Below are 20,285 nucleotides of genomic sequence, written 5' to 3'. Positions count from 1 at the left end.
ATCTTCCTTTACATTTATATCATAACAAATCCCTTATATTTTGTATGCGTTTTATATTTTGTACTATTAGTACTTAAAAATTAATTGAGTATAAAAATATTAGTAAAAATATCAGGTCTCTTGGCATTACCAGAATCTCGAAGTATCAACGAATGCGACAAGAAAGTGGAAAGGGTCAAAGGCTTCGACGCGCTTACTAGCCATCTTTTGTTTCTTCATTTAATGTGATTCGCACACATTTCATGACTTTTTTGACCCCCCCACATAACCCTTTGCTTTGTTTTTCTTTTCTTCCTTTAATTAAAACACATATCAATTAGCTAATGCTACCTAGTTCCCTTATTTATACTACTACTACATTAGATTTATTTGATTGCTTTGCCTAAAACAAACGATTTCTTTCTTTAAATATTAAACGTGTTCGTCTAATCCTCCGTGATATGTTCCTCCAAATTCGCTTCATAGGTCCCCTAGTAATGTGTACAGTTGTTACATCATGTACTCATTTCTTGCTATGGGCCTTTTATGATCCCAACCCATTTATTTAGAAAATTCAAAGAGTTTGATCAACCTTATCTATCTTATGAGTTATATCTCTATATATATATACTGCAAGTACTGATTGTTTTATTTTCTATGCTTATCAGCTTATGTTTGAATGGCTTCCATCAGCATTACTCCACTGCTATCCATCCAATTTCTTCCTGGTTATTCGTTTCAGACCTCAGTGATCTCTCCACTTGGATTCAGTGTTCTGTAATGCCAATCATTCAACAGCAAATTGTTAACCTCAAGAGCAAATAAACCACTAATAATACCAACAAATACCAAAGATACAATTACTAGGGAGAACTATTAAGATGACAAATAAATTCAACACTTTTGGTGCACAGGTTTATCAAAAAATTTCTGAAGATAGCTACTGGGTCAGTAACAGATTCTGGATGTAATTCTCTTCCCAACATTTACAAGTTCGTGAAATACTCGCATAGTTTTTATTCATGTTATAAGAATGAGATAGTTGTTGCAAGCAACAAAATGTTTATGTAAATCGCTGAGCAAGCTTTCACAAAGAGCATGTATTTGCAAGAGAGAGAGAGAGAGAGAGAGAGAGAGAGAGAGGGAACTGACTTTGCGAGGTAAACTTCAATCAAATGCAGAGCCAGTCATCATTCCTCCCTGTGATTATAATATTATGCAGTTAAGTCACAAAACATTTTAGAAACCTAGCATTACAACAGCATCATCCATAACTTCTTGACTTGGAAACAATTTCCGCACTTCTAATTTGAACTAAGTGCCGGACAGTATTAGTGGTCCTTAGAGGTTGTTTGGCATTTTTCTCAGCATTATACTTGGATAGACCTAACCACACCTAAACAGATATGAAAATTCTGAGCTCCAATCACCTGTCAGATTATCTATATTATTACTAAGGGAGATGAGACGGAGTAAAAGTTACAGAAAACTTTTGCGCGTTTCATGAAAATATGATGTTTTTCCTATCATCAGATTTACTCTTATACTCTCTAATTCAGCAGTAGTTTACTTGTACGGGGGCTTATATACGTTAAGCATCAGCAAAAGTAGTGAATTTGTATTTCACCTTGGCGATACTTTTGGGGGTCTTCAATTTGGGTGTCAATCTAGTACTGCGTCTTTGTGGCTCCTGTTGAAAAAGAATGTAAAGCAAGGTTTCTTGAATATGTTATATATCTTGTTTGGATGGATAAGGTACCTCAAACATGGCTGTATTTCTTGTTTTTCTTCGTTTGGTTACCCTCCCATTGTTCGTTTCAACTTCATACTCACGATGAGATACCTGCCGAGTTAAACCACAAACCAAACGATGAGATTGATTGTGATGTAAAAATGTAAAGATTAAAATGCTTACCCTACTATGATGCTTTGGATTTGGAATGCTCGGGACGCTTCCTGTCTTTACGTTGTGAGTTTTCTTCAATATTTTGGACACAGGTGTTTCTTTTGCCTTTACAAAAGCAGAGTCCTGCATTTGATCCATTAGGAAGTGGTTATATGTATGTAGCCTTGACAAAGCAGAAAGGAGCAAAAATCTATATTTGATTCTCTGCCTGTTCGTCATCGTGATCTGTCCTCACTCTTATATGCTCGCTTCTTTTGCTACCACCAAGACGAGAATCTTTCGAAATTGAATAGTTCTACAAAATAATAAACATCATGTTAACTATATGATGCAACCCTAACAATATCCACTTACAAAATACATGTTTTCCAGTTATTACCCTGCTGATGTTATTTTAAGCACGTATATTGAAGTGGATAGATAACAATAAGTAAAGATTATGAAGTTCACTCTAACCTTGTTTGAGTTTACTTCTTGCTCTTCAGGTGGATTGTCACTCATCACCTTCCACTGTAACTGCACCAAAGCTCTTTGCCTCTCTTCCTGCAAGGTTAGCCCATTAGTTAAACCCATAAAGATTCATCTTATAATGGATCCTGTTAAGAATCACTTACTTTTTTCCTTTGAAGATCTAATTCTTCTTGCAGTTTCTTACAATCATCTTCATACTGACACTTGAATGCTTTCAACTGGACATCATTCTCACTCTTGAGAGCTGTTATCCTCTGGATAAATATACAAGCTATTTGAATACCAGAGGCTAGGTACTCTTGCATCATTCTGAACAATGAAGTTATATCTGTGGGTACCTCTTTTAGTTCATTTTCAGCCTGAATCTGATTTTGTCTCAGCTCCTGATCATACTTAGCTTTGAGGTTGAGCTCCTTACTCTCATGCTCCTTCCGAATACTGAGAATCTGGGATGCAGATTTTATCAGTTTATTTGCAATATAGTTATTACTTGGCTTGACATGCTGTCAGTTATAACCTTTCAAAACAGATAAAACTTACAACTCAACCTAGTTTGATTAATTCATTCTAAGCTATACAACTCCATGATTGGTGATGGTGAACCATCAGGTTTCTATGGAATCTAATAACAGTCAATGATAGTATTGGACGAGTAGAACAATGCATGAAATCAGTAAGAAGATAATATGTGATAGCTTTTCGTCCAAAAAGTTTGTCAATGATTCGGAATATATGGAAATATCAATCGATGAGTTCAAAGATATGCCATACATACCAGAGAAGCATGTTCCGTTTGAACGGTCAGCAGTTTCCCCTTTGATTCTTCTTTGCAATCTGAGAGTTCTTTATCATATTTAGTGGACAACTCTTTAATAATCTTTTCAACCTGAAATAAGAACCGCCAAAAACATCACCAACTGCTCAGTAGACTGCAAATAAAAGATACTGCAGTCATATATACCTTATCCTTTTCAGCATTAACAATTTCCTGCTTCTCGACGTCATACTTCCTCCTGATAACATTAATTGCCTGCAAAATAACATATACAGATCACATGTTCTTTGCATATTGCAAAATAACATATTGTGTTGGTGAACCCTGACGACACTAGTTTTGCTAATATATACCTGGTCATTCCTCTGTGATAATTCTTTCAAGTGCCTTGATAATTCCAACTGTTTGCTTTCCAGCATCATATCATATTGCTTCTTTGCTTCTACAAGCTTAGTTTCAGCAGTTACCAGTAACTCCTTGTCCTGCAGTGCGATTCATAATTGATAAGTACTACAAAGGTGGATTAAAAACCATAAAGCAATCCCCTAAAATCAAATTTTTAGACCTTAATGATTTGTTGGTTAAGCTTCTTCTCGTTTTCATTGCACTGGTGGATAAGACGCCCTTTCTCCTCTATGACGGTTTGGAGCTCGTTCACCTCTTTTGCCAATAAATCCGCCTGCAGCTGATGGCTCTCACTCTCTTTCTGTAAAGCCTCTAGTTCCTCAACTTGTCTCTGGGCATCTGCCTGCAGTTTCTCGCATTTCTCTTTGTTTTTCACCTCCATTGATGAAATATTTAATGACAATTCTTGCTGCAAGATATACAAGAAAAGAAATTAGCATTGCAAGCATGCATTAGATACAGTTTTAACGTGCATAGGGATAGAAATCTTGTTTTACCTTCTTATCCTCTAATGTCTTCAAACTTCCCAATAAACTTTCTATCTCCTTTTTCAGCTTCGAAATCACTGATTCTGTTTCAGCATTCTTTGAAACTAGTCCTTTTGCTTCAGACTCCAGTTTATCAATGGTCTGGCTTGTAGAACACCGTATCCCAGAAACTTGAGATATTAAAGACTCCTTATCAGCCTGGAGCTCAACTATTTTCTCGTTTAGTTCCTTTCCTGCTGATTCCAAAGCTTCTTTTTTGGCAGTTACGCTAAAGAACTCACGCTGGAGTTGATCGAATGATCTTTGAGCACGATCAATTGCAAGATCTCTGTCTTTTTGCAGCAACAGAAAGTGGGTATCATATAGGCCACTAAGTTGACCAAACTTCTCCGTGAAGGTCAAATTCTTTTTATCCAGATTAGTCAACTCGGCTGCCAAGTAGCGGACCAGGTCATCGAGCTTTTTAACCTCCTGTTCGGAGCTGACCAGTTTTTCAAACAGTTCATTTGCACTCAGCTGAACACTCGTCTTTTCTTTTTCCAATTTCTCTTGGATACTAACAAGGTCTTTGACCTCGTCTTCTTTTGTTGTTAACTCAAGATGTACCTTTTCTAGTTGGGAATTCAAGTTTTCAACGTTGAGTTTTCTTTCGGCTGCAGTTGCTTCCAACTTTGTTATCTCAGCATCTGCCACAGAGGAATCACTCAATAAGAAGATACAATTGCTGTAAATCATGAAAAAAATTCAGAAAGATTCAGATAAATTTAAGCTCTTCAAATTGTAATCTAGAACAAGACTATTTCAACCATCATTTTTCACTGCATGTGACCAACGGCATTGAGATTTCATGTAGAACAAGACACAAACCTTTCTTCTCTATGATACTGGCAGTTCTGCACTGTTCATTTAGATAGTATATATCCTTCTGTTCTTTCTCGAGTTTGAGCTCCTCAAATTCCTTATCCCCTGCATTTTTGACTCAAAGATGTTAGATACCAGTTGCTTTTCAAGTCAGAAGTAGAATAATTTAACAACTTACTGCTTGTGATGTTCGCTTTAGCAGCATCTAAGCTTAAAGACATATCTTGCATTTGCTGGTTTAAAGAGTCTATTGCTTCTGAACTAGTATTGAATTTGCTCTCGAAAAAGTCCTTATCCTTCTCAGCTGCAGATGCAAATTAGGAAACAGATAAAGCAACAAATCATTTATGATTTTCACAAGCTGAGATGACTGTATTCTTACCATCCTGAACTTGGGAAGCCAAGTGCTGCAGAGTCTCAGTAAGCTGATCACACAGAGCCTTTGTTGAAGAGAACTTAGACTCCAATCCTCTCCAAAGCTTTTCATCTTCCTTTTGCCTAACTCTGAGCTTAGCATTCTCATTAAAAGCGTTCTGAAGTTTATCCTCTAAGGCATAGACATGCTCCACTGACTTTTTCAGCTTACAATTCTAAGACCATGGAAAAGCAAAAATTCCTTCAAAATTAGGTGATGAAAGATGTGTCGGCGATGAACTCAGAAGAACAAAAACAAGAGCTCGAACCTTCCGATCACAACGAAGTTTCCAATACACAAAATCAAAAACACAAACCTAGCAATATACCTCAAATGCACATCCATCGAATCTATAAATTCGTAAACACAAACAATGTATGAAGAAAACAGGATAGCTTCCAAAATACCGCCAGTTCTAGATCTGTTCTCATAGCCGCCTGATCCTTCACCAGCTTCTCTGTTAAACAAACGTAAAATCGTCGGAATCATCATAAAAGTACGATTCGAGAGTGGCGGAGTGAAATAAACAAGAGAAATACCTGCAGTGAGCTTCAGATTCGAGAAACTTCCGGAGACGACGGAATCCTGCGGCGGACGAGTGGAGAAGGAGTGCGTCTTCGCCGATCCGGACATCGATCGGAGTTGATCCAAGCTTTTCATCGCCGGAAACCCTAACTTCTGCATCTCGAGATCGTAAGGAACACAAATTGATGAAATCGATCACTCGCTCTAGGTCTCTCTCTCTCTCTCTCTCAACTTCTCTCGCTCACGGAGATCGAGATTGTAAGAAACAACAATGACGAAAACGATCCTTCGCTCTCAATTTCTTCCTTGCTCTCTCTCTCTCTCAATATCTTGCGCGCGCTCTCGAAATTGTGTGAGATGAATCTGAAATAAAGTTGGGCGCCAAAGACGTCGGTGGTGTTTTTATACCGGAGAAGCCGACTCGTTCTGCTAACGGCAATTTTTTTTTGGGGAAATAGATATATACTCCACGCGCTAGAGAGCTGCTTAAAACTTACGCGGTTTGCTGACGTCAGAGTCTTTAAAGGATCGCAGTAGCCAGGTGGCATAATCAACGGCTTCGCTTGATACACAAAAACCCTCAGCCGCTTTAGCAGAGCAGCCCTCTTCGTCTTCTTCACTTCTTTTTCTTCCTCTCTTACTAGGTTTTGCCAGAGAAAAGCTAGAGATGAGGTTGATAACGCACAATATGCTTTCCTGCAACATTAAAGGAGTCACCAATGGGTTTCCTCTGCGGATCGAAGCTGGGAACGTGATTGAGAAGGAAGTCGATTTCAATCCCGATTTTATCAGGCACATGTTCGCGAAGCTCGAGTGGAAAGCTCTCGTGGAAGGTGCTCGTTCCATGGGATATGCAGAGTTACCGGAGGATTCTCCGGATGCGGCGGTGCTTGAATCCGATGAGTCTTTTCTTAAGAAACTCCACCACGCGTTGCTAGAGCTCCACCTTGAGGAAGGTGCGCTTGTTTGTCCTAAGACTGGACGGAAGTTTCCGGTTAACAAAGGAATCCCAAATATGCTTCTCCATGAAGACGAGGTTTAAATTGATTGGGAAAAATTTTACTTGTAAGGTTTCGTTTATGATGTTCTTTTGGGGGGTTTTGTTAGGGTTTCTGGGTTTTTGCTACTGATGTTTGTGATGTGAACCCTTTTAGTGAGATATGCAATTGAATCATCACTTTTCTTCGTTGTTGGATCCTTTAGTTGTATTGGTAGGGTTGTTATCAGGATAATGATGCCTGATTGTGAGGATTATTTCGAGTAATTTGGTCACTAATCTAGTAACTTTTGGTGCGCATCTTGTGGATTTGGTTTGCATTGTTGGTCTCTCTCTGTCACTGTTCTTATGGCCGATCAAGACCCTCTTCTTAACTGTTGTAATCCTCAAGTTTGCGTATGTAGCTGCCAATCTCTCAACTTTAAAAAATGTAGCTGCTTCAGTGCAAGTACGACTTATGTGACTCCATATATGATAGTTTTGAGTATGTTGAATTCATAATTCGATTAGATACATAGCTTTGTGTTTATGTGCTGGATGTTTTCATGTCTTTTACAGCTATATGATGAATGCAGACAAGCTGATTCAAGATATAAAACTCTTATTGATAGTCTTTCAATCTTGCCTAATCATACTATTAAGAGAAACTACTTGACTGATATGGATCCTCGCTAGATGAATATATCAAACACATTGAACAAAAGAGTTTAAACTAGTTCGTCCTCTATTGTTTATGTACTAATAAAAGCAGTATCCCCCACAACCACAATACATTGCTTTCCACTCTCAGACTATGTCCTAGTATCTACCTCATGCTTGCTTCATTGTTTGTACATCTTAGCCTTAGGAGTGCAGTGTTCAACATGCAGTTCAGCAGTTTGGAGTTTGGACCCACGATTCCTTCGTCTTCGTGGGTTTGTTTTAACATGTAAAATTTGTTATTTAAGCTTTTCTCCACATTGGGCACATGATTAGTTTGTCTTTGAGAGTAAAATAGTTTAACTCTTTTAAATACGGAATTTGCATAACAGAGAGTTTGATACACTTTTAACAATAAGTTGTTTCTTTTTAAAATTGAGAATCTGTGCACGAAAATTATATAGATTGATTATTATATATACCGCACACCTTTATACACAAACCCATTTATATAAGCCTAAGAAGAAAATGGGGAGTTGTGGATTGTTATGGTATATTTCGTTGAAATGGCGACGAAGAAAATGAAAAACAAAGAAGTCGATCGAAATGGCTCGCTGAGAATTAATCTCAGCCGTCGATCATACCACGTGACACTGACACCTGCGATATTCTAAGTCTCTGATGTCAGCATGCCGTTGAGGAGAGAATGAATCGGCTTCTCCGGTATAAATAAGCACCACCGACGTTATTGGCGCCCAATTGATTTTAGTTTCTTTCTCACTCTCCGAGAGCGCAAGGAAGAAATTGAGAGCGAAGGATCGTTTTCGTCATTGTTGTTTCTTACAATCTCGATCTCCGTGAGCGAGAGAAATTGAGAGAGAGAGAGAGAGAGAGAGAGAGAGAGAGAGAGAGAGAGAGAGAGACCTAGAGCGAGTGATCGATTTCATCAATTTGTGTTCCTTACGATCTCGAGATGCAGAAGTTAGGGTTTCCGGCGATGAAAAGCTTGGATCAACTCCGATCGATGTCCGGATCGGCGAAGACGCACTCCTTCTCCACTCGTCCGCCGCAGGATTCCGTCGTCTCCGGAAGTTTCTCGAATCTGAAGCTCACTGCAGGTATTTCTCTTGTTTATTTCACTCCGCCACTCTCGAATCGTACTTTTATGATGATTCCGACGATTTTACGTTTGTTTAACAGAGAAGCTGGTGAAGGATCAGGCGGCTATGAGAACAGATCTAGAACTGGCGGTATTTTGGAAGCTATCCTGTTTTCTTCATACATTGTTTGTGTTTACGAATTTATAGATTCGATGGATGTGCATTTGAGGTATATTGCTAGGTTTGTGTTTTTGATTTTGTGTATTGGAAACTTCGTTGTGATCGGAAGGTTCGAGCTCTTGTTTTTGTTCTTCTGAGTTCATCGCCGACACATCTTTCATCACCTAATTTTGAAGGAATTTTTGCTTTTCCATGGTCTTAGAATTGTAAGCTGAAAAAGTCAGTGGAGCATGTCTATGCCTTAGAGGATAAACTTCAGAACGCTTTTAATGAGAATGCTAAGCTCAGAGTTAGGCAAAAGGAAGATGAAAAGCTTTGGAGAGGATTGGAGTCTAAGTTCTCTTCAACAAAGGCTCTGTGTGATCAGCTTACTGAGACTCTGCAGCACTTGGCTTCCCAAGTTCAGGATGGTAAGAATACAGTCATCTCAGCTTGTGAAAATCATAAATGATTTGTTGCTTTATCTGTTTCCTAATTTGCATCTGCAGCTGAGAAGGATAAGGACTTTTTCGAGAGCAAATTCAATACTAGTTCAGAAGCAATAGACTCTTTAAACCAGCAAATGCAAGATATGTCTTTAAGCTTAGATGCTGCTAAAGCGAACATCACAAGCAGTAAGTTGTTAAATTATTCTACTTCTGACTTGAAAAGCAACTGGTATCTAACATCTTTGAGTCAAAAATGCAGGGGATAAGGAATTTGAGGAGCTCAAACTCGAGAAAGAACAGAAGGATATATACTATCTAAATGAACAGTGCAGAACTGCCAGTATCATAGAGAAGAAAGGTTTGTGTCTTGTTCTACATGAAATCTCAATGCCGTTGGTCACATGCAGTGAAAAATGATGGTTGAAATAGTCTTGTTCTAGATTACAATTTGAAGAGCTTAAATTTATCTGAATCTTTCTGAATTTTTTTCATGATTTACAGCAATTGTATCTTCTTATTGAGTGATTCCTCTGTGGCAGATGCTGAGATAACAAAGTTGGAAGCAACTGCAGCCGAAAGAAAACTCAACGTTGAAAACTTGAATTCCCAACTAGAAAAGGTACATCTTGAGTTAACAACAAAAGAAGACGAGGTCAAAGACCTTGTTAGTATCCAAGAGAAATTGGAAAAAGAAAAGACGAGTGTTCAGCTGAGTGCAAATGAACTGTTTGAAAAACTGGTCAGCTCCGAACAGGAGGTTAAAAAGCTCGATGACCTGGTCCGCTACTTGGCAGCCGAGTTGACTAATCTGGATAAAAAGAATTTGACCTTCACGGAGAAGTTTGGTCAACTTAGTGGCCTATATGATACCCACTTTCTGTTGCTGCAAAAAGACAGAGATCTTGCAATTGATCGTGCTCAAAGATCATTCGATCAACTCCAGCGTGAGTTCTTTAGCGTAACTGCCAAAAAAGAAGCTTTGGAATCAGCAGGAAAGGAACTAAACGAGAAAATAGTTGAGCTCCAGGCTGATAAGGAGTCTTTAATATCTCAAGTTTCTGGGATACGGTGTTCTACAAGCCAGACCATTGATAAACTGGAGTCTGAAGCAAAAGGACTAGTTTCAAAGAATGCTGAAACAGAATCAGTGATTTCGAAGCTGAAAAAGGAGATAGAAAGTTTATTGGGAAGTTTGAAGACATTAGAGGATAAGAAGGTAAAACAAGATTTCTATCCCTATGCACGTTAAAACTGTATCTAATGCATGCTTGCAATGCTAATTTCTTTTCTTGTATATCTTGCAGCAAGAATTGTCATTAAATATTTCATCAATGGAGGTGAAAAACAAAGAGAAATGCGAGAAACTGCAGGCAGATGCCCAGAGACAAGTTGAGGAATTAGAGACCTTGCAGAAAGAGAGTGAGAGCCATCAGCTGCAGGCGGACTTATTGGCAAAAGAGGTGAACGAGCTCCAAACCGTCATAGAGGAGAAAGGGCGTCTTATCCACCAGTGCAAGGAAGACGAGAAGAAGTTGAACCAACAAATCAATAAGGTCTAAAAAGTTGATTATTGGGCATGGCTTTATGATTTTTAATCCACCTTTTTAGTACTTATCAAATATAAATCCTACTGCAGGACAAGGAGTTACTGGTAACTGCTGAAACTAAGCTTGTAGAAGCAAAGAAGCAATATGATCTGATGCTAGAAAGCAAACAGTTGGAATTATCAAGGCACTTGAAAGAATTATCACAGAGGAACGACCAGGTATACCGTATATCTGTAGCAGTTTTTCCATATATTAGCAAAAATTGATAGCAATATGCCAACACTCTAATGACAATTTGATCTCTATATGTTCTCTTTAGGCAATTAATGATATCAGGAGGAAGTATGACGTGGAGAAGCAGGAAATTATCAATGCTGAAAAGGATAAGGTATGTAATGACTGCAGTATCTTTTGTTGCAGTCTACTGAGCAAATGATGCGTGGGTGATGTTTTTTGTGGTTCTAACTTCAGGTTGAAAATATGATCAAAGAGTTGTCCACTAAATATGATAAAGAACTCTCACATTGCAAAGAAGAATCAAAGAGGCAACTGCTGACCATTCAAGAGGAACATGCTTCTCTGGTATACACCGCATCTATATCTTTTTTTATCTTTTATTTAACAGATCATGCTGTTTCATATATAGATAATATTTTAACGAGCTTTTTTGGAAAATGTTCTTTGTGAATATCTGGTTAAACTACCACATCTTATCCTGTTACTTGGTTTCATGCGTTGTCCAGTCCGATACTATTGATGAGTATGATTAATTTCCAAAGAAACCTGATGGTTATGACCATCCTCAAGCATGAAGGTGCATAGCATAGAATGAATCAATCCAACTAGGTTGAATTGTTAGGCTTAATAACATAAAATGAAGATATCTGAAATCAAGTTCCTGTTTTCTTGTATGCATTATCTGTATGGAAGTTTATTTCTGACAGCATGTCAAGCCAAGTTCGAATTATTATGGAAATAAATTGAGAAAGGCTGCATGTTCCCCAGAGTCTCAGTATTCGGGAAGAGCATGAGAGTAAGGAGCTCAATCTCAAAGCCAAGTATGACCAGGAACTGAGACAGAATCAGATTCAGGCTGAAAATGAACTGAAAGAGGTACCCACAGATTTAACTTGATAGTTCAGAGAGATGCAAGAGTATATAGCCTTTGGTATTCAAATAGTTTGTATATTTATCCAGCGGATAACAGCTCTCAAGAGTGAGCATGATGCTCAGTTGAAAGCATTCAAGTGTCAGTATGAAGATGATTGTAAGAAGCTGCAAGAAGAATTAGATCTTCAAAGGAAAAAAGTAAGTGATTCTTAACAGGATCCATTATAAGATGAATCTTTATGGGTTTAACTAATGGGCTAACCTTGCAGGAAGAGAGGCAAAGAGCTTTGGTGCAGTTACAGTGGAAGGTGATGAGTGACAATCCCCCTGAAGAGCAAGAAGTAAACTCAAACAAGGTTAGAGTGAACTTCACTTTCTCACTTATGGTTATCTAATCTACTTTAAGATGTGTGCTTAAAAATAACATAAACAGGGTAATATATGGAAAAAGATGTATCTGTAACTGGATATTGTTAGGGTGTTGCATAATATAGTTGACACGATGTTTATTATTTTTTAGAACTATTCAATTTTGAAAGATTCTCGTCTTGGTGGTAGCAAAAGAAGCGAGCATATAAGAGTGAGGGCAGACAATAATGACGAACAGGCAAAGAATCAAATATATAATCTTGTTCGTTTCTGCGTTGTCAAGGCTACACACATAAACACTTCCTTATGTATCAAAATACAGGATTCTCCTTTTGTAAAGGCAAAAGAAACACCTGTTCCAAAAATATTGAAGAAAGCTCAACATGTAAACACAGGAAGCGTACTGAGCATTCCAAATCCAAAGCATCATAGCAGGGTAAACATTTGAACCTTTACATCTTTACACTTTTGCATCAAAATCAACCTCATCGTTTGGTTTGTGGTTTAACTGGGCAGGGAACTCATCGTGACTATGAAGTTGAAACGAATAATGGGAGGATAACCAAACGGAGAAAAACAAGAAATACAGCCATTGAGGTACTTTTTCCATCGAAACAAGAAATATATGGAACATATTCAAGAAAGCTAGCTTTACACTCTTTTTCAACAGGAGCCACAAAGACGCAGGACTAGGGCTTCACCTAAATTGACCCCCCAAAGTGTCGCCAAGGTAAAATAAAAAAAATAAAGTACTTTTGCTTATGCTTGAAATGTATAAACCCCTCTCAAGTAAACTTAGTGCTGGAGTAGAGAGTAAAAAGGTAAACTGGATGATAGGAAAAGCATCATATTTCCATAACATGCACTATAGTTTTTTTTTGTAACTCAATTTACTCCACCTCATCTTCCTTGTCAAGAATAGATAATCTGACAGGTGACATCAATTGAAGCTCAGACTTTTCATAAATTCTTAGGGCCGCTTAGCCAACTGTTAGGTCTATCCAAGTATAAATACAGTGATCCTTGTGCTATGGAAAGTCCAGAACTTTAAGTGCAGAAATTGATTTTAAGTCAAGAAATTATGGATGATGCTGTTGTAATGCTGCTAGGTTTCTAAAATACGTTCTAAGTTAACTACGTATTAACTGCAGGGCGCAGTAAGGACTGGTCATCTTGGCTCTGCAAATATTGGAGATTTGTTTTCAGAAGGCTCTCTCAACCCATATGCTGATGATCCCTATGCATTTGATTGAAGTCTACCACACAAAGTCAGTTCTATTCACTACATTATCTCTCGCACTTTCAGAAGCATACTCTTTGTAGAATATCGATTACATAACATTTAGCTTCTTGCATTAACTATATCATTCTCTTAACATGAATAACTATGGAGTGTTTCAAGAACTTGTAAAATGTTGGTAAGGGGATTAATCCGTAACCTGTTTCTGATGTTGGTACATATGTTGACAAAAAGTCCCCAAACTCAAGAAATCGCTCGGCTATTAGCAGAAGACAAAATTAGTTCTTATTCTCCTTGGAAAATCCCAACTGATTACATTGGTCTTCATCTGTTTCGATTAGAGAAAAAGTGGTTATGTATATATAGGTTACTTGTTGAGAAATTTAAACAAGTTTTAACAGTTTATTGTTGGATAATTATACAGAACACTGACTCCAAGTGAGGAGATAAATGATGCCTGAGAAGAATCACAAGGAAGAAAGTGGAAAGCAGTACAATCATGCCGATCAAAGCCATTCATAGAACGCATAGAATATAACTATCAGTACTTGTATATACATTATAACTCATACATATCTAGTTCCACATACTTGGGCTCATGCCATGAACATACACGCTGACAAGCAAGTCTAAGCTAGACTGTCTAGCATAAGAGCTTAAACAAATTTAAAGTCTTAAACTGTTTAGTGGAATTATGATCATCAGTGTGCGTGAACTTGCAGTTGGGACACACGAGAGTTGATTTACATAGCATAACCAGCATGTGACACTTCATACACACTGTTGTCACCATCTCTTGCTTCTTCTGGTTATCATCATCACCTTCAAACGCTAACCAAGACGGGGATCGGCTTAGCCCTAGATCACATGATATCCCCTTCTTCCCTGGGGTCATGTTCAAAGTTCCACCTTTAGAACCATCATCTTTCTTCGTGATTGTTTTCACAGTATAACTTGATGATGAAGATAGGTTCAGATCAAGATCCAGCTCTGTCCTGTGATCATCATATGTCTCTGATTGGGTCTGCAAAATAAATTTGAAACATGTTTTAGTTCATGTTTGTGTGTGCATATCATCCTTTCATGTATACTTTGGTTTACGGATTTCATACCTTAGCCTCTAGGTGAAGCTGAACATCTGGATTTATCAATATGGAGCTCTCTGACTTTGATCTTTGAAAGAACAGAGTAGTGATGTTCTTCTCAAGTGTTTCTTGTGCTTGATCTCCTTGTTTGCTCCGTTTCAAGGAACCATGGAACGGTTCCCCATAGACTTTCATCAAATCCCTCTTTTTAGAACAGAGAGTTCCATTATGTAGAGAAAACATTATACCTTTTCCACTTTACGTTTAAGAATCTCTCACTTTTGCTTAGGTAGAACGAATGATCAGAATAGACGAACAGTTCGTGAAAGTCGTGTATATATATGCAGATGAGTCGCCCATGGAGTTATTATCCCCCACCGGTTCATGTAGAATAGTAGACAGAGTTAATGAGTTAGATATACCAAAATAAATATCGTAGATATTCGTTGACAATATAGAATTCAATTTGGGATTACTTTGCATGGCACAATATAATGTCCACCTTGGTATTTGTTGTTACTCAAGAAGAATTTATTTTTGCATTTATAATTCATATTAGTGTGTTCATATCTACTACTATCTAAAGAATGATGGTATAACTCAAAAAAAAAAATTTAACCACTTGAATTATACGTTATGGTTAACACTATACGATCCAGATTTATCAAGTACGATCCAGAAAGGTAGCTGTTGTGGATTAATTCGAGTTTTTAAGGAAATAAGTACTACATGGGATGAAAAATGAAAAAGGTAAAGTAACGTAGATGATGATGTGTGAGTTTCAAGCTGGATGTATGATTAATAAGTGTGGGTATTGCTCCGAGGAGCCTCATTGATGTCTAGATTTATACTAGTTCTTCTATTGAATCCTCTATCTGTTTTTTTTTTCTGTTTCCACCACTATTATCATCAAAATATCAAATTCATCATGATGATATCATCAACCATTATCTAAACGTATGTATGATGCAAGCATATATATATAATTATATATGCGAGTTGTATGTATTCTTGTTGGTCATGGAAGTTGTCTACATGTGTATGTATGGTGATGAAAAGAGTTATGTGATTGATATTGTGAATAAATAATAAATATAGAAACCCAATAAGAAAACAATACTAATAAATAGAAAGAAACTAAATACAGTTGAAGGAGGAAGGTTGATGACTTCATGAATGCAGAAAGCCTAAGAAACTTTAATACCACAATAACTCTCACTCCCACTTTTCAATATACAACACCAAAAAATACGTATATTTATTACTTCCTCTGATTTTTTTTTTCTTTTTTTATAAGACGTTTAAATGATTTTGTTTCACTTTAATTGATTTCTTCGCAAATTTTATTTATTGTGAACATGTGTATTACATGAATTTTCAATATATCATAGGAAAATTTATAACTATTGAAAAAAAAAAAAAAAAAAGAACTGAGTTTATAGCCAGAAAAAAAAAATCAATAAAAAGTACTCCATATAGTATTCCAAACATTAAGCAAACAATTTCAAATAACACATATATATTGAAATCTTCACGTGTGGTTGCTAGGGGCTGTGTGGCAGTTACAGCTAATCTAAGGAAACGTGGTATGAGTTGTGATGCCACGTGTGGTCTTTGTGGTTTTCATGAGGAGATAATTAATCATACCCTCTTTGAATATCCACCTGCTAGACAGGTTTGGGCTCTGTCGCATTTTCCGACAGCTCTCGGTGTTTTTTCATCGGCTTCAATCTTCACAAACATGGATTTTCTTTTTTGGCGTTTTCCAAATGTTCCGACACAGGAATTTTTTCCCTGGATCTTGTGGTATATATGGAAAGCGTGTAATGATAAACTCTTTAGTAATCTGGATTCCAACCCCCTAGCAATCTTGCGGCTAGTGGAGGATGAGGCAAAAGCATGGGCTCTGGCTCAAACAGAGGATTTGACGGTCGCATCGGCTATTCCTATTGAGGTTGTTCCCCGGGGAAGCAGGGGTTTCAGTGCTCCTAGTTCTTTGTCGAGCTATATTTGTTTTGTAGATGGTTCCTGGAAAGCAACAGACCGTTATGCATGAAGAAGGTGGTTCTGCACGTCGCCCTATGGTGATGTCCCCACTATGGGAGCTGCCAATCTTCGTCGTAGTCTGACCCCTCTTCATGCTGAGATTGAGGCCCTTGTCTGGGCTATGCGATGTATGATTGGAACGGATAACCAATCTGTTGTTTTTCTCACCGACTGTTCCGACTTAGTGAAGATGGTGTCTTCGCCTTCCAAGTGGGCAGCTTTTACATCTTATGTGGAGGACATCCAGGCGGATAAGGAGGAGTTTACCTTCTTTACATTAGTCTACGTCCCGCGCTCTCAGAATAGTACAGCGGATAATCTTGCGCGACGCGTTCGCACAGTTCGCATTAAGTTACCTATGTTAACAATATACATTCGTATTGACTTGTTTGAACCAATCTTGTATCCTTTGTTGTCAAAAAAAAAAAAAAAAAAAAAAATCTTCTTCAGCTGCCTACCAATGCCACGGCCCTCGACTCCTCATTTATTTTATTTAGGACTCTTTTGGATCAGCTTCCTCATTAATCGCCTTTCTATATTTCCTATTTTAAAAAAAAATCAACGGATGCATTTACTTTTTAGAAACATTTATAGTATCTTAGTTCAAAAAATATATATATATATATATATATATATTCATTTACAGTATCATATTACATATATAAAGATATAGGTCATGTATGTGTTAGTAAAAAAAAATTGTATTGATCCACACATTGTGTCGTTGATATGTCACCATCCAAATCTAAACCTAGAGTTAGGATCAACCCCTAATATAAAATTTTGGTGTATGCATCTAACTGAAAACTTTTAAATATTCATTAGATATCTAAATTGTGTTGTAACTAAAAATGTTTTAGTACAGTACAAGTTAACAAAATGTAGGATATGAAAGCACAAAAATTAAAGACTTGAATTACGAGTATTTAATTTCAATGAATATATATACAATAAATGAGTTTTTTTTTTAAAGGACAATAAATGAGTTGTTAAACACAATTTAAATATAACTATAACAAATTGACACATTTTACTTTAATATTCTTCTGTAGTAATTAACCGTTTAAATAATATTACGAACATCTTAAAAACCGTACGTTTGTACATGTTGCTGAGTACTTAGCTTGCTAGCTAGACACGACCTTAGGGACATTAATTCACCATTATGGTATTCTTGAAACGTCTTGCAAAAGCATTTTACCATACACAAATCGTGTGTATTATCAAGTAACTTGGGCCACACCATCCCACGATATAACCTCTACGCAGAATTACAGCTATGCATGATCGGTGCTTTAGTAAAGATTGTAAATTTTCAACAAATTGCAAAAATCACAAAATTTGAAGGATGGGATGACATTTAAAAAAAAAAAACTCACTACATCAGGCTAATTCATGCATGCAGTTACGATTAAGATACATGTCTCGTCATCTTATTAAAAGCTAGCACCAGAAACTCGTAATTTCGTAAATTGAAATATACAGGAAAGATTGTACTAAGAAATAAAAGCTTTTTTTTTTAGTTTTGGTCACTGACAAAATAATTAAGTACTTGGTAATATTAATATATAGACAACCATAGCAAGTAATTTTTAAAGCTAGCACAAGAAACTTGTGATTCCGTAAACTGAAATATGGGAAAAAAGGTTGTATGAAATGAAAGCTCTCCAAGTGAAAAAAAAAATTGTCGTGGGTAAAATAGTTTTACTTGTATTTATACAACTTCTTGGTTAGATGGAGAATCATAATTGTGGCCTCAGTTAATATTATTTTCTGAAATACTAGAATAGTTATTATTTCCTGGTAGAAGAATTAAAGATTCAGTACTCGCCTACCTGTTTCCATTAAATAATATTGAACAAGTATAAATGCATATAGTTTTAATACACATATATTGTTTTGTGTTTCAACGATAATTTTGCAAAAACAAAATATGCAAAGATATGTATGTTGTCAACTGAAGATGAGTCCATGAACGTTATTCGGATTTCTATAGGATGATGCGTGAGTTATCAAGATACCGGTGGAAAAGTTACTTAAGTTTGATTACATTTTCATAATATATGCATTCACATTTAACATTTTACTATAAAAAGTTATTAAAAAAGGGTTGTTCTCATAGTTCTCTTCAATTGTAAAATAGATTTAATCATAAAATGGAACGGATCGGATCAACCTACTTATACAGTATTTAATCATCTAGTTAAGCCTTGGGCGTATATTATAAACACAAAGAAGAAAAGGAAGAGTTAGGACTTACTAGGGGGTTAGCTAAACCTATATTAACGACTTCATTTAAAGCAAGCTCTAACGACTCTTCTTCATCCTCACAAGGTCCTCATAAATGTAACCATAATTTCCAATTTTCAATTCAATACTATTACTTCATTTTATATTGACCTTTTTGTTTGTTTGTCAAAAAAAATTTATATCGATAAGCTACATAAATCAATGTTTTGATTATCTTATCACTACTATTTCTGAGCTAAAACTGTGTTAATATTTTTGGCTCGGTTTAACCATTAATCATTCTTCTATTTCATCAACCAACACAAAGTTCTAGTGAGAGAGTTTACTTATAAGTTATAATAGTGAGAGTTTGTTGTCCAAAAAAAAAAGAAAAAAATAGTGAGAGTTTTAGGTTGATTGTGCGCATTCATATTTTTCTGCATTGACGAGAGTGTTCTACCAATCCTTCTCTCCTTGCTTGAGCAGAATCACGTAATATTCAGTGTACAGACAGATGTATTTCTTAGCGGCCCAATTTAGATCCTATAGTTGTTGGCCCATCACCGTATAAGGACATTCTTCTATACCACGAAGGCACGAACGACCAACGAATCACAATATTCAAATCCCCTAAGAATTAATAACGAAGTGTTTCATGAAATTCTTGGACGCAATTAACTTCTAGTCTCATCTGTAAAATTGTTTTAAAGATGGCTTGTATCTAACATTGTATTTGACGAATGTGGGTTTCTCTATACATTATCGTTCAGTTTGAGCAAAAACCACGAATTTTAAGATGGCACATAATCTACTTTGATCCGATGAACGGTTTCTACGCTATAAATAATCCGTTTTGAAGTAGCATCTCCAAAATTATGGGGTGATCTCTTGAATATATTATCTTAATTAGTCCTTGGAAGTAGGTTTCAACCTCGTACCAACATATTTCTATTGATTCAAAGTTTCGAAAATTTTGCAAGTCAGTTGAGATTTACTACAAGATATTTGGTTAAAATTAATACTGATTATAAAATTTCAACTAAAATCTCAACTAGTTTGCAAAATATTCGAATCCATAGCATAAATATCTCATTTTTTGGTTTCAAAGCGTAAATATCTCAATTAATTTACTAAACATAGAACTCCAAATAAAATAAAAATCATTTGTTTTGAAAATCAGTTATTATCCTCCTTTCTATAACAAAAATATCACGATCTCATAACAATAGTTCTACTAACAAAATTAGAATCTTTCATACCTAATTTTACATACTAGAAAATCAGATTTGGAAATAGTCAAATCTTTTATCTTAATATCTCAATATTTAGATGTTTAGTATCGGGAAAATGAAATCTCATTCATTAGATAATTTGATATTTCCCTTCTTCTTTTTTTGACATCAAAAGAATTTTTTTTCCTAGTTTCACTATAACCAAATTAAATAAAGTGGCCTCATAAGACGAAACCTATTTAGAAAAAACCTGGTCGG

At 36.4% G+C, this 20,285-nt stretch overlaps 4 protein-coding genes across 13 annotated transcripts; 2 read left to right on the top strand and 2 right to left on the bottom strand.

Annotated features, from left to right (window-relative positions):
- Positions 1–505: 505 nt before the first annotated feature.
- Positions 506–6,383, bottom strand: LOC104776349 (synaptonemal complex protein 1-like). 2 transcript variants are annotated; one of them, XM_010500394.3, is made up of 19 exons: positions 5,840–6,383; positions 5,629–5,757; positions 5,268–5,475; positions 5,064–5,189; positions 4,892–4,990; positions 4,034–4,710; positions 3,697–3,945; positions 3,485–3,613; positions 3,318–3,386; positions 3,132–3,242; positions 2,695–2,802; positions 2,500–2,610; positions 2,342–2,428; positions 2,094–2,180; positions 1,895–2,008; positions 1,739–1,822; positions 1,607–1,669; positions 1,132–1,179; positions 506–754 (listed from the first exon to the last, which is right to left on the bottom strand). In XM_010500394.3, the coding sequence occupies exons 4-18, from the start codon at positions 5,113–5,115 to the stop codon at positions 1,147–1,149; spliced, it is 2,073 nt and encodes a 690-aa protein (XP_010498696.2). In that variant the 5' UTR covers positions 5,116–5,189; positions 5,268–5,475; positions 5,629–5,757; positions 5,840–6,383; the 3' UTR covers positions 506–754; positions 1,132–1,146. The 2 variants fall into 2 exon arrangements, with proteins under 2 accessions (XP_010498696.2, XP_010498695.2); XM_010500393.3 differs by having other exon boundaries at positions 5,708–5,757.
- LOC104776348 (multifunctional methyltransferase subunit TRM112 homolog A) lies at positions 6,383–7,011 on the top strand. Its single transcript, XM_010500392.3, has one exon. The coding sequence runs from the start codon at positions 6,493–6,495 to the stop codon at positions 6,865–6,867; it is 375 nt and encodes a 124-aa protein (XP_010498694.1). The 5' UTR covers positions 6,383–6,492; the 3' UTR covers positions 6,868–7,011.
- An 887-nt stretch (positions 7,012–7,898) lies between these two features.
- LOC104776346 (synaptonemal complex protein 1) lies at positions 7,899–14,139 on the top strand. Of its 9 annotated transcripts, none has more exons than XM_010500387.3 (19): positions 7,899–8,579; positions 8,662–8,711; positions 8,944–9,151; positions 9,230–9,355; positions 9,429–9,527; positions 9,709–10,385; positions 10,474–10,722; positions 10,806–10,934; positions 11,036–11,104; positions 11,188–11,298; positions 11,722–11,829; positions 11,914–12,024; positions 12,096–12,182; positions 12,347–12,433; positions 12,518–12,631; positions 12,712–12,792; positions 12,866–12,925; positions 13,347–13,463; positions 13,860–14,139. In XM_010500387.3, the coding sequence occupies exons 1-18, from the start codon at positions 8,435–8,437 to the stop codon at positions 13,446–13,448; spliced, it is 2,613 nt and encodes an 870-aa protein (XP_010498689.1). In that variant the 5' UTR covers positions 7,899–8,434; the 3' UTR covers positions 13,449–13,463; positions 13,860–14,139. The 9 variants fall into 9 exon arrangements, 3 of the variants coding, with proteins under 3 accessions (XP_010498689.1, XP_010498692.1, XP_010498690.1); XM_010500390.3 differs by having other exon boundaries at positions 7,967–8,579; positions 8,662–8,790; XR_015590861.1 differs by having other exon boundaries at positions 7,981–8,579; positions 12,385–12,433.
- LOC104776347 (uncharacterized) lies at positions 13,951–14,887 on the bottom strand. Its single transcript, XM_010500391.3, has 2 exons — positions 14,548–14,887; positions 13,951–14,459 (listed from the first exon to the last, which is right to left on the bottom strand). The coding sequence occupies exons 1-2, from the start codon at positions 14,761–14,763 to the stop codon at positions 14,079–14,081; spliced, it is 597 nt and encodes a 198-aa protein (XP_010498693.2). The 5' UTR covers positions 14,764–14,887; the 3' UTR covers positions 13,951–14,078.
- Positions 14,888–20,285: the final 5,398 nt, after the last annotated feature.

Source organism: Camelina sativa, chromosome 3 (genome assembly GCF_030686135.1).
Source record: "Camelina sativa cultivar CO46 ecotype springtype chromosome 3, ASM3068613v1".
NCBI classification, from domain to species: Eukaryota; Viridiplantae; Streptophyta; class Magnoliopsida; order Brassicales; family Brassicaceae; genus Camelina; species Camelina sativa.
This window is presented reverse-complemented; position numbering and strand designations above follow the sequence as displayed.